This window comes from Phalacrocorax carbo, chromosome 12 (genome assembly GCF_963921805.1).
Source record: "Phalacrocorax carbo chromosome 12, bPhaCar2.1, whole genome shotgun sequence".
NCBI lineage: Eukaryota > Metazoa > Chordata > Aves > Suliformes > Phalacrocoracidae > Phalacrocorax > Phalacrocorax carbo.
The window spans coordinates 6,699,534-6,714,058 of record NC_087524.1 but is presented as its reverse complement, the minus strand read 5'-3'; the positions used below and the strand labels follow the sequence as shown (position 1 = coordinate 6,714,058).

General features: G+C 36.0%; 1 protein-coding gene across 1 annotated transcript in view; it reads left to right on the top strand.

The window, feature by feature from the left end:
• The window catches only part of ADGRA1 (adhesion G protein-coupled receptor A1), a 291,575-nt gene that overhangs the window by 137,912 nt on the left and 139,138 nt on the right, over positions 1 to 14,525 (top strand). Inside the window, exon 8 of the mRNA XM_064463875.1 lies at positions 11,127 to 11,291. Within this exon, the coding sequence (XP_064319945.1) occupies positions 11,127 to 11,291 (165 nt within the window). The remainder of the gene's footprint in view (positions 1 to 11,126; positions 11,292 to 14,525) is intronic.

The window sequence follows — 14,525 nt, the reverse complement described above, 5'->3', positions numbered from 1 at the left end:
TTCTGGATGTGGATTTATAACACAAATATCATACTAAACCCTTCTGTTTTATTAACTGCCACAGTAAAAGGATAAAATATCCAAATGTGTATATTTTGTCTCCTATGATAAAGCAGAATAAACTAAAATAAATGTTTTTGTTACAATAATTAAACTAAAGTTTTGAACTGTATTCCGGCCTGTGGCATTTTTCTTGGCAAATGGTATTCCCTTATAGGAGATCTTGAGAAGGTGTTTTCAATTCTGCTGCTAGCTCACATTTACCATTTCTTGCCAATGATAATAATATTTGATTTTGCTCATGTTGAATTTTCTGTCATTATGCCTGTGTATAAATGTCATAGTCATACATGAAAATGTAAATGTAATGTGGAACTAATTTCCTAACATCTGTGAATGGATCTAGCTGAAATTGTGACTTGTGTTTCCATGAAGACAACCTAATTTCTTAATCCTGGAATATTAGATTATCAGTTTGATCACAATAAGTGGCAATGAAACAATCCATATCCCCGAAGCCACATAGAAGGCAGATTGTGTATGATTGTCTGCAGCACAGCATCTTTCCCAACTTCCCCAGTGTTCCCTTTCAGTGTTTGGAGAGGCTAACAGGACAGTTATTAGACTATTAAACTAAAAAATGAAAATATTTTGGTTTTATGAACTAAGCAACTCTACAGCAGTAGAGAGACTTTAATTTTCAGGAAGTTTCTTATTTACCACATAGACTATAATGACAATTTTAAAGTCTTTTTAGTTCTATTCCGTAAATACTGGTGTAGAGCGTTTAACAGTGCTTATGTCTCTGACAGATGTAATGGCTGCTCTGGGACCATTGCAGTTCACAAGTGCTCTTTCTGAAAACATTAAACTGTGCAGAAAGTTAAGAGCCCATGAAAAGGAGTGTTACAACTGGAGTAACTAGCATGCTCTTAACTAAACCTGGGATAGAAGGTGTAGTACCAGATGTATTTTTCAGATTTAATTTTTGTTATGTTATGTAGATAGATTTGCCACTGAAAATACAGACTATTAGTTCTCAGCTGTGATCCCCAACAAACAGTGTTTTTCTCTTAAATTCTGTCCTATGTATTTCAGTCTTCCAAATACGGCTGCCAAATGCAGTTCTTAAAAAAACAAACAAACAAACAAAAAACAAACCAAAACCTCAACAACAATAACAAAACCAACAACAACAAAAGTAAGCGTAAGCATCTAGTAGTTCCTTACATGTTGACAGTGGTCAGTGCCAATATGGGATGGTCATAAGTAAATAATGAAAGGCATAGTAATGAATAAGACAATTATGAAACTCTGTCCGATCCTTTAGGCATAACAGGGATAGGGGAAGTAGTAAGAAAACTGATTTTAAAATTTATGAGATGTGTATATTAATTTCTGAAATTTGATTTTAGAGGTACGTGATTATGTGAAAATCTTCAAAACTTTCATCTGCAAAAGACACATCTGATTTCAAGGAAGAGTTTCAAATCATAATCCACTTGTACTGAAATAGTGAAGAAACTGGAAGAAAAATCAAAAGGAATGCACTGTTGTGGATTAAAAATTCTTATAACAATTTTTGTAATTGAAAGGCAGTTTTGAATCCTATTAATTAAGTGTTTGAAATTATCAGTGCAGCTGTTAGTAAAGAATTTGGATCGACTGAGACGGGTTCACTAAAAGAATCATAGAATAGAATCATTGAGGTTGGAAAAGACCATCGAACCAACACCAATGTGCTTCCTAAACTATGTCCTGAGACATGGCTTATCCAAAAGAATCAGGGTAGTTTAAGATATGATTACTGAGATAAATAAATATGAGTATAAATCGATTCCAGGAGTAGACAGGTGGTATCATGGCAAGTTTGAGATCCAGGCAGGCATACCATGTAAGAAAGAACAGAACTTCCAGAAATTCTGGGAGAAAGGCAGAAATTCTGTGCCTGTTCTTTCCTGGAAAGAACCTGAATGACCCCTGAACTCTCTTAATGGTTTGTGGCAAGAATACATCTGGAAAAGATATGACGCAAGTGATAGTGTTTTGGACCAATAGTAGGTTAAGAACAGTCTGAAAATGGTATATTGCTGCTGAACATGTTACCAGGTTGGACACACAACCGGATGTTCAGATATGTCCCAGTTCATGGCAAAATATTGGAAAGTCACTCTGTGCAAGGTTAAAAATATGTTAGAACAAATCCAAGGAATCTGATTCAGAAATGCAGTTTCACAAGTGCTTTGTGTTCTGCTGTCATGAGATTTGGAAATGAGCAGCTGAGGGTCATACTGAGAAGCCCAGGGAAATCAGCAGAAATTGTTTAGTACTGATATTTTGTTGGTTCACCTAACCGACTGTGTTTGACCCTTGGTAGTCAAACAGCTAGGAAAGAAATGAAGCAAAATAACCATTTAAATTGTAAATCGATGTTTCTGTATTGTTTTGAGATAACTTTAATTGCAGTATTCAATGGTCTACAGCTTACTTCAGGCATTGTAGGCAACAAAAGCCTAGTAACAGATGCACCTTTACCAGCAACATTCTTATATGTCAACAGGAAGATAATATTTTAAATTACTGCAGAATATTATTAAATGCACAGGCTAAGGGTTTGATTATCTGAGATTAAGAGAATATTCATGTGAATTAATTTGGAAGGTTAATTAAACATAGGCCTTTTCTCTAAAAATCTTTCGATTATCTGAATAAAACCCAATGACAGTTTTACTACTAATCAGTTTGGGGAATAATTTAAAATATAACCTGTGAAAAAGTATACCAATACTATGAAAAGCATAAGCAGCAACTACAATACTCTCTACCATTAAAGGAACAGATAATTATGTAAGAATTGTGCTGTGCCATAAAAATTGTAGACTCACTTGGGGTAACTGCTTATTGAAAAGTGTTTGAGAAATAGATATCTTCACAGAAAACATATTTAAGTATTTTGGGCCCTAGAAAAATAGTAAGTCAGAACTGTAAAAAAATTTTGTCAGAGTCCTTCCTGAAGAACTTTAAGAGAGTACCCTTTTTGTGATGTTGAGACAAGATGCCTGGCACTACATGTTGACCTCTTACTTCCATCTCTGCTTATTTCCTGCAGCTATGTATGTGTCCATCCAGCCAGACCACTGAAATGAAATGTTAAGCTCAATATTAAGACCAAAAATTTGCACTCCCCCACCACCCCGTAAAGAGGAATCAATAGAGTTTTGCTTTGACATTTTAGGGCCAGAATGATTTTAATGTGGCCCTTCAAACAGCTGCAGCTATACAGCTGAGGAGATGCTGCACTGCAGCAGCAGTTTGGAGTGGACATCCCAGGACTGGCTTTTTTTTAAATTACTTTTCCTATCAACACCAATATAAGGTATAATTATACATTTTCTCTCAGTCCAGGCAGTAGCTTACAAGCTACTGCATATCAGCTCTGATTATCAGAGCATTCTGACTTATGTCCAGACTCTGATGTACTCCTACCAAGTCAACCACCTTGGATACTGGTGAAGCAAACCATTTCTTTAAAGCAAAACATGTTAGAACTATTAAAACAAATATCTGAATTACATCTTTCCATGTATTTCAATCTGTTCAATATAGGGAACATGTAGGATGTATTCCTATGGACTTAAAGGAAAGGAAAGAAAGAAAAAATATAGAAATATTTTTACTCCATTAGCATGATGGAATTCCATGAAAATAGGTCCTACCCCTCCCCTTCTTTCTCCCTACAGGATAAAAGAACCCTATTTTTAATTGTTTGTGGTATTTTGATTGGATGACACCTGGCCATCACAAAGTAAAATCTCCACTGTTGGAGATACACCATATATTGGAGAAAGAATAGAGATTGTTCCTGAAGTTCTTATGTAGGAATCTACTGTGTTTTACCTCTTTTTTAGATCTTCCCAAATTTCATGCAGGTCAGCAGATGAAACAGGTCAGTATTCTAGCTCTAATATACAGCTACTCTGCCCCATAAAGTATTCATGAAATAATTAATTTCTGAATTTGTAGCATCACCACTGACTAGAGAGAGTAGAAAATTCTGTCGAAGTAGTGTGCATTTGACAAATAATTTGAGGTTGTAAAACTAATGTAGTAGGTTTTTAGTTTGTTTTCTTTTGTGTGTTGGTTGGGGGTTTTGTGGGGCTTGGGTTTGGGTTTTTTTGTTTGTTTGTTTTGTTTTGTTTTTTGGTTTGGGTTGGGTTTTTTTGCTGGTCCCGGTGGCACGTAATCAAATAAGCAAGAATTGTCATAAGGAGGTTATCACTTCCAAATCATCTGGGAAATATTCTGCTTTAAATGCTTTAAATGCTGGATATAACATTGCAGCGTACAGATTACTTAAGGGCAGATGAAAGGCACACCGCAGGTGTAGCACCATTTCCCCAGAAGACCGCGGTTGTATACATCCTGCAGTCAAGCAGTTTGCTGGTAGAACAAAATTAATAACAATAAATAGGTTTGAGCATCCCCAAACCTTTCACCACCTGACAAAGCAGCTGGATGATAGACAACTGATGCATGAAGTACTTTAAATAAGTCCTGGCCCATGTGTACTCTCTTCAGATAGCTCTTTAGCACTGTGCCATCACAGACCTGCCAGCTGGCTGAAGGTTTCTCCAGCAAGAAGCTTTGAGTGCTCTAGAGCTGTTGGTACCTTTGTTTTTTCCCCTCTTCCCTCCCCACTTTACATTCTCAGCTAGACTGCCACGTATTTACTCTAGGACTGTGGGAGTATGAAGATAATGCAAACATCTTTATGCACACCCTTCAATGCAGCACAGTAGCTGATAGCCTGTCTCTACCTGAGACAACCTCAATGAGAGGGAAAAGGATCATACAAGAAACCAAACCTGTTGTGGTATGTTGTAGAGCTATTTAGATTTCTGGCTCCGTTTCTGAAGGTGATTTGGTTTAGCCACTCTTACTAGTATTTGTTTTCTCAATTTTAAGAAACAAACTGAGGGCATGTAAACGTAGCTCACAGGTTCTTTGACATCCACTTACAGAAAACACACCTCACTGTTGGGCGAACGTTTACATAACAAATAGATAATATCAGCCTGTGACAACTTTTTTGAACATTTGCATTTCAGTCAAAGTAATTTGAGCAACAAAAATGAAAATAAAGCAAGATGGTTTTCTAACTGACATATGGGTCTTTTCCTCCTGTTTTGGAAGTAGGTTTTGGGCTTGGGTTTTTTTTCTGTTGATATATTGTCATTAAAATTAGGTCCTCTCCATTGACATCTCTGAAGTCAAATCAAAAAGTGTTGTCATGGTCCTAGCATGCCTATATGAACAAATTAGCTGATAGATAAGTTATAGTAAAAGAACATTATAGCACATTATGTTTCTTAGGTAGCTACAGATGGCATTAAATGGCAAGTTATACCTTGTCTTTATATTCAATCAGAAGAAACAGAAAATTATGGGTATTGAATTTTCACATATATGGCAAGTTAATTACACCTGAAAATATTTGCTAGACATCTGGCATAAAATGAGTACCAAATTTAATCTTTAATCTGCCTTTTGTCTTGCTGTTGCCTGGACACAAGTTTTTTAAAGGCCACCAGCCTTCTAAAGCTGTTTCTTTCATGGGTAAATAAATAATTTTGTCAGAGAGATCAGACTACAATTTAAGTTCAGTTAACTTTAGATTTACACATTCTCTCTTCATTTTCCATGTTTTAACCTTTTATCCCCTGTGAAAGGTTACATTCCAAGCAGCAGTGTACTCTGGAGACTGACACTCATTTTTTAAATTCTGTGTTATTATTCACAATTTAAGGTGGCATGGGTTGGAGGCAGGTTATGCAGGACTTCTGCCTGAGCTGCAGAAAAGCATTCACTATTTATCTGTCTGAAGAAGAACATGAAGAAACCTAAATGTTGTCTGTGTGTGAGTAATAAATTTTTATTTTTCTTCAGGAAGAGCAGTTGGTTCTTCCCAAGTCTTACAGCAACTCAAGTCACACTTCAAAGCCTTTCTTGTGGAAAGCCAACCAAAATATGATGTTAAAGACTCCTCTTTATTTGTTACTCTCTTTCCTGGCATGCAAATGACTGCTGGGGCATACAGTAAATGTCGCTAAGGTATTACTTCAAGACATGGTTGAGTAACTTTGCATAATGAGACCTACTTCTGATTGTCTAATTAGTTATGCATAGCTGTTGCAATGCAAAACTATGCCTCAATTAGAAATCTATTGTCACAGGTTACTTGATTACATGAGCATGGCTTCCGCCTGCTTTATGCTTCCTCTCTTTGTAATGACCAACGCCATGGTCTTCTATTGAATGTTATAAAAACTTTTTCATACAATTGCATCAGCTGTAAATTTTAATTAATGTTTCAATATGCCAGTAATTGTATTTGAAAAAGGAATCCTACCATGCATGAAATTCCCCAGTATAAAGAAGAAATATGTATATTCTCTTTCTTCTTTTCAATGTTTTCACTGAAAAGGCTGCTATAATTTCAAAAGAAAACTTGAGAAAAGCTTGCTAGTCATCATTTTGTTCTCATCAGGCAGCAATTTTCATATTCCGTTTGCCTTGACACATCTCATGAATGTCTGACTTTGTTTTATGTCTTCGTAGGTCAAAAATTTCCACAAAAGTAGCAACTATCATACCTCTGAGGAGCAGGATATGATTGCTAATGTAGAGGAAGTAGAAACTCTTTCTGACTCATACTCCCTCCTTAGGAAAGCTGCACAGTAGAGGCAAGATTGTTTCACTTGTGGCCTGACATTTATTAGCTCTGTGAGATAGGATAATCAAGGAAATTACCCAGTCAAAGGTGCCATCCTCTCTTAATTCTGTTGTGCTTGTCAAGCTCCTAAACCAGAGAGTCCTGCCGTGTTCGCAAGTCACAAGAGAGTTCTTGCTTTTTGTCAAGGCTTGTTGCCATGGCCCAGAGTGATCAAGAATGCCATTTTACTAAGAGTAAGAAAAACAATGGAATTTCTGGGCATGATAAAGTAACAGTTCCAAGACTTACACAGAATACACAGAATAGTATAGGTTGGAAAATACCTTTAAGATTGAGCCCAGCCGTAATCCTAACACTGCCAGCTCACTGCTGAACCATGTCCCTAAGCATCACATCCAAACATCTTTTAAGTACCTCCAGGGATGGAGACTCAACCACTTCCCTGGGCAGCCTGTTCCAATCTCTGACGACCCTTTCAGTGAAGTAATATTTCCTAATATCCAATCTAAACCTCCCTTGTGCAGTGTGAGGCCATTTCCTCTCGTCCTATCACTTGTTGTTAGGGAGAAAAGACTGACCCCCACTTTGCTACAACCTCCTTTCAGGTATTTGCAGAGATGATAAGGTCTCCCCTCAGCCTCCTCTTCTCCAGGCTAAACAACCCCAGTTCCTTCAACCTCTCCTTATAAAACCTGCTCTCCAGACCCTTCACCAGCTTCATTGCCCTTCTTCAGACACGCTCCAGCACTTAAATGCCTTTCTTGTACCAAGGGGCCCAAAACGGAACACAGTACTCGAGGCACAGCCTTAAAATATGTAACTGACCTACTAGAAAACTATAAAGAGGTTTAAAATTCTGTACAGGCCCACCCTTCCTTTGGTCTGCCAGGACTGTGACGTCAACAAGGATTATTATCAGAGAAAATGTTAAAGGATCAACTTTTTGAGAATTAAAAGTCTTTTTATTTTTTTTTAATCCAGTCCCCCAAATTCTCCAGGGCTATAAGATCAATTTGTCATTTGTCATATCCAGATGGTAAGTAAATGAACAGTTTCACCATTGGGCGTGCTACCCAAAATATTCCTAGAGGAATATAAATTAATGCATCATTTACAGTGGCCAGATGGCAATTCAGAAGACAATTCCATGTTTTAGTCATTATGCAGCTTCTTCTATATTGCAGAAACCTATTCTGGCTTATTTTGGTTCACCATCTGAAGAAAGGGCCATAGGAGATTAAAAGTGTGAATGTGAGGATTTACTCATCATTTTAGAGAACTTGAACCCATGTTCAAGTATTGCATCTCTACGAGAAGCAGTACTGATGTATCAATAAATATTTGTTTCTGAAACTGGGAAACTTCATCAAATGGCAGGAGATCTGTTCAGTGGCAGAGAAATTTGCATCAGAACACACTTCAGCAATTAAATAACTGGAAAATGTATTCATTTTCTTCATATTTACTTATCTTCATATTGATTACCCGTAAAATGGATATGTTCAAGTATTGCATTTACCTAAAATCCCAGTTTTATCGAATATGTAGTTTTAATGACGATTATAGATACTTTACATGGAATATACCAAAAGATCAGCACATCTTCCATACGTTCTATTTACTTGGGAAGTCTCCGGGTGTTGATGCCCCAGGTTAATATTTATATTGCCTATAGTTTCTGAGAAAAAGAGCTTTAATGGATAAATGTTTTAATCAGCTCTAGGAATTTATTCTTTCTCAGATGTCTATAAAGATGATGTGAGATTGTTTTGACATATGAAATTGAAGATTTAATTAAAAAAATTTTATCAGCTGGCTAAATTCACTCAAGTTTTTCAACCTGAATGTAAGACATAACGTTAGCTAACAGGCTGCTGTTATTGGGCTTTCTCATATGAGACTTCTTAAGAGAACAATTGCTTCTTTTGACATGAAAATATTCAGCTACTCTGTCTAAGAATGGCTTTTTCTATATTTTCTGCAATAAAAACTTTTTAGAATTTGTTGTAGAAGTGAAGGTTCCAAGGTACTTGGAGCTCAAAGCCAAGATAAATAGGAACAGTGCGAGATTTTTGAAGTTACTGTTTGATGATAAATTTGACTGAATATCTGGAGAACTGCACACAAATTCTGAAGCCAGTTAATTTAAATCAAAGGCCATTTACCATGGTTTGCTTGTTTTCTGGGGATCAAGATAATGGGCCTGTAGTAAGTACTTGAGAAAATCGTCCTTCGTTGTGTGCATATTTCAAAGGGAAATTTACATATGCAGCTGCCTAATCACTTCCTACCTTGACTGTCATCTACTTGCATGTGTATCAGAAGTAGTCTATATACAAGGAGATAAGATCCAATCCTTTCTTGTAGCTAAGTTAATAAAGGTGCATGTATAATATAGAGGTTTAAGCTGAAAAAGGATGACATTTTTAGAGAAGTTTAAAAGACCGAAAAATAAAAATAAAGTATATATAATTATTCTCTGTGTATTTTTCAAAATGTTAGGCTTTTTACAGAAGTGCCAAGTCCACAAGTACAATTTTTAAAGATCTATGTTTTAAATAGAGATTTGAAATCAATTTAGTAACTTTTGAATTCTGTGCTCTTTTTATAGTGTACCTTTTTCCCCTCTCTGACTGTACTCCATTTCTTCCCACATAATTTCTAATTGTCTAAGCCACAAGGCATATTCAAAAACAAGCCATTTCTGTAAAGCAAAGTAAATATTTTACATAATTACTACTTTTTTTCCTCTGCCAACTACTTTGAAAAGCTGTACTTTCTTTAAAAGTGTAGTAAAATTTATTACTAGCCCAATAGTAGATTTAAGATATAATGTATTACTTTCTTAAAATGTAGTAGTTAGCATTATTTTTGTCTATAAGATCTATGGGGTTACAGTAATTGGAGAAAATTCTATCCCTGACGAAGTCAATTGAAGAATTAAACTTTATGGATTTCATTAGGGCCTGGGTTACACCCATTAGATGAAGTAAAGCTTCTCACCTGATTTAAAATATACAGAAAATAATAGCCAGAGCAGTTCTAGACAACTTTAAATGTTTCTGAAATTATTTCCTCCTTCTCTAATTATACATAGAATATTTAGCTCAGGCAGCTAAATATTGGTGTGGTGCAGTCATGCAGAACGTTTGTATTGTAAGAGAACCACAAAGTGTGCCTATATTTAACTTGTCTAACACTCATTATAAAGAGTTAATGCAACCTTAATTTATTGATATTAATAACTACATTTCATATTCAGTGGGGGACAGTGTGAAAGAAGTTTGTGAGTAGATAGGTACTGAAAGAGGTATCAACATTTGCCTCATCTCATTTTGCATTCATCAGGAAAATTACATACGGCTTCCGAAGTCAATGGCTAGTGTAAAAATTTTCCCATGCTGCCACAGGAGCAGCAGGTTCTGCTACTGAAATGCCGTAGGAGCTGCAGCTGCAGCTGAAGGGAAGCATTTTCTCTGAATTGGCTGCGTTGTCAACTTGAAATTAATTTCTGTCTTTCAAGTGTTTTTTTCTGCAACAAACCCATCCATTTTACAATACTGGGTGTAGGGGACATGGGGCATTGATACGTTACCAATCGTCACAAAAGTATATCGGTTATCTGTGTTATAGCCTGTCATGATCTTGAGTGGTCAGTCCAAATTGCTGCTGCTAAAAGCTTAATGCCAATCACTCACGTATTGTCTGTTCCTATAATAACACAGAAGAAAACCTGTTTTTATATTTTCATAGAAAATCTCTGAAGGTAAATGTGGTTTAAGCCTAGCCAGCAACTATGCACCACACAGACGCTTGCTCACTCCCCCCTCCCCAGGGGGTGGGGAAGAGAATCGGAAGGGCAAAAGTAAGGAAACTCATGGGTTGAGATAAGAACAGGTTAGTAATTAAAATATAATAATAATAATAAATGTAATGAAAAGGAAAACAATGAGAAAGAGAGAGAGGTGAAACCTAGGGGAAAAAAAAGGTGATGCAACTGCTCACCACCCACTGACCAACGCTGCCAGTCCCCGAGCCGTGATCGCTGCCCCCCACCCCGGCCAACTCCCCCTGGTTAATATATGGAGCATAACATCGTATGGTATAGAATATCCCTTTGGCCAGTTTGGATCAGCTGTCTTGGCTGTGCCCCCTCCCCTCCCGGCTTTTTGTGCACCCGGCAGAACATGGGAAGCTGGAAAAGTCCTTGACTAGTGTAAGCACTTAGCAACAGCTAAAACATCAGTGTGTTATCAACATTATTCTCATAGTAAATGCAAAACACAGCACTGTACCAGCTACTAGAAAGAAAATTAACTCTATCTCAGCCGAAACCAGGACTCAATCTCTATATAATTAAGTATGTACAATAATTAATCTTTTATTTTTACAGTGAACTTATCCTATCCAGCATTGACATTGATGCAACTGGAGATTGGGAGTGTCTAGTCAACAATTCCTATGGGAATAGCACTAAACAAGTAGAAATTGTGGTACTTGAAACAGCTGCACCTTACTGCCCTGCAGAAAGAGTTATTAACAACAAGGGAGATTTCAGGTATGATTTTCTGGTTTTGGAATGTGTTTCATGTACTAATATAGATACAGATTATATTCATGCTTACATGATACTTCAGTGTCAGTTACAAAGATATTTATTTTACTTGTCATTTTAATGTAATATAGTAGGAAGGAGGGGCACTGTGTGGGAACATTTGTGGCAAATGGCAGTTAGTGCTTCAAGATCAGCAGAGGTTTGTGAAAGTCATAGAATCTTTCTTCTAATTCCTCAGTGTGAGATTATGGAAAATTTCAAAAGATGTAGGCTCTTTACAGCTAAATGAGAGAGGATTCAGAACTGTTATTGGTCTTTTGTAAATTTTAGAATGTGATAACAGTGCATTAAAGCATTAGAAGCTTAAATCTTCAGTTCTTTTCTAATCTGTTCCAGTTCTAGTTTTCTTCAGCTGAGATTAAAGGTAACAAATGACATAAAACTGTTAGTAAAATATTTTACTGAAGAGACTCAAAATAGCGAGTAACACTAGGAAAACAAATACATCGTTTGAGGTGAGTTAAAGGACACAGAGTTCCACCAATATATCACATGATTAGAAAATACATCCGAATCGTAGAGTCTGCACAATTTTGTTGACTAAATGTAATTTTTGTTTCATCTTTACTTTTATCTACATACGGTGGTGGGTTTTTTTATAATTTTAGTCCTCAGGAACTGAAGAAAAAATTAAGGATTCTGTGGAATTTGGTATTGTTTTCAGTTAGTTCTAAAATACTTCAATGATATGCATAAAGCTCTTAAACAAAATATAATTACCTGCTTGACAATAACACTGATGTATGATGGCATTCCCATTGAGAAATCAAGACGGTAATTTGTTACCAAGTGAATTATAATCAGAACAGTTAATGAAAGGAAAAGTAGACGTGAGAGGAAGCTTCTCTTAAACACTAGAACTTTCTGCAAATACTTCTGACCTGAAAGCCTCTCTTAATTTTTAACTTACCTTTAAAACTTTTTCAAAGGCCTTTTATTAATATTTCTTGTGTTTGAATAAAAATAAAGGAATGAATTAGAAAGAAGTGGAGAAACACACTCACATAATACGTTTTCTCTTTACTATGAAGCTATTTTATTATGTGTTAACCTCAGTTCCAGTGAGTGCACCACATTTGCTGAATATATATTTATGTACCTATTTAATCCATAGATATTTTTATTTAAATATATATATTTAAATTCCATATTTAATCCATATATCCATTAAAGATCTTTGACAATCTCAGCTATAGATTTTTTTTTTGTCACCACAAAAAGTGCCATTGTATTTTCTCATATTGGATGGGCTTAAATGTATTTTAATAAGATCTTTTAAAAATATATATACTTCCTATCAGATAACACGTGCTGAATCTTTTAGATGGCAACTTTATGAAGTCCATGTTCTTGCCATAATATAATATCCTTTTCTTCATAAATAAATATATATAAAAGCTACAGATTGTACAAACTAACATCAGGGGCATTTTTGTCATTTTATACACATCAAAAGAACAGGAGTGCACATTTCTCTCCCTATTGATCATCTTTCTAGAAATCCATATAAATTTACTTTTAAAATGTACATCAAAAGGATGCAAAGCCCATAGGTTCTTTTGGCATTTGAGGGAACGAGTTTACAATTATAGAGAATTTATCAGGCTCAAACTCAGCATTAGCACTTGAAATTGTTCCATAGGCTTACACTCAGAGGTGCAGCTATCAGACCAGCAATTTTTCTTACAGACGCCTTTGAAGTTTCGGTAACATAGCAAGTATGTAAGTGGAAAGAGTTGAACCATAAAAGCAATGCTAAAAAGAACAGTTCTTTCATTGTGTCAAAGGAAAAAAGCATCAACTGTTAGGGAAGTGTGGTTCTTTCAGTTGCCCAGCCTAGGTGGTATTTATAATTGCACAACTGCAGTAAGAATTAGGCACTGTGAGTCAGAATGACCTGGCCTTATGTATTAAGAGTTTTTCTCTATGATGGCCATATTTTGCTCATTTTTTGCTTTTTCAGCTCTCTGTAGGATCATTCTGAAATGCAAATGGTATGATGTTTTGTCCTGTCATTCCTTTTTGTAAAGGCCAGGTTCTGCTACCTGTGCTAACACTGGTTTCAGAATTCTCTCTTTAGCTTTACTTTTGAGGCAAGTTGCTACTCAGTGTGGCCCAATTGCATTGATGCAAACATTTTACTAAAAATAATATTTCAGCCCAGAGGCAAAAGGAGAATATGCTACTGTACCTATTTTGGTTTTGTTGTGAAGCTCCTTTCATGGTTCATTTTGCATCAACTCTTTTTACATCACAACCAGTGACAGTTAGCTATGACATATAAGAATATTTTTCTTCTTACCTTTTCTTTGAAATGAGGAAAACTTACGTAGCCCAAAGCCTGTCAGTATATTGTGTAACAATGTCCAAATGGACCTGCACTGTATAACTAAGAGGGGCCAATATGTATGTTTGAGAAAAGGTTGATTGTCAAGGTGTGGGTTCACTGGCAGGCGGAATATTTTTACGATGGGTTGGGTTTTATCATTACATCAGTGTGATTAAAGTAAGAACCATATCCTTTCCAGACAGGCTGACAATATATTTCTGGTTTTGTTTGATTTCTTCCAATTACCTGATCCTGCTATGTCAGTGGCAGCCTGGAAATGACAATAGATTTTGTACCAAAAGAAACAGATCCTGTTCTGTCATTCTAGAGAATGCAGCAGATATACAGAAAAAGAGTATTGTTTAATAGACCCATGAACTAAATAGAATAATTCTGGCTGCTCTTGATTTATAGTTTGTTTTCAAAGGCTGTTTTGGAATCACACTACATAAATCATGTATACCTAAATGGTTAATTATTGAGGGCTAGTTCCTTCCCCCTCTATGAGACATAATCTCTGCTGAAATCTTGCTTATTGGTTTCTGATACATTCAGGGATTTTTGCTTTTTGGGGCTTTGTGGCAGAGAGGGCTTTGTAGTGTTGGGTCAAAATTCAAAGCAAAGATTCTCCGGTACATTTTTAGCATTTACCTTTTACAGCATTTAGTAATAGGGTTTGGGTTTTTTTGCTTTATGGACTTACTGCTCTGCTTTGTGCAGTCTGCAAAGATGAATGTAGGGAAAACGCCATACATATTTTTTTCCTTAACACCAAACACCTTTCTGGAATTAATGCAGAATAAATGTGTAACCAGCCAGAGTTGAACCTGTATAATTTTGACATTTTC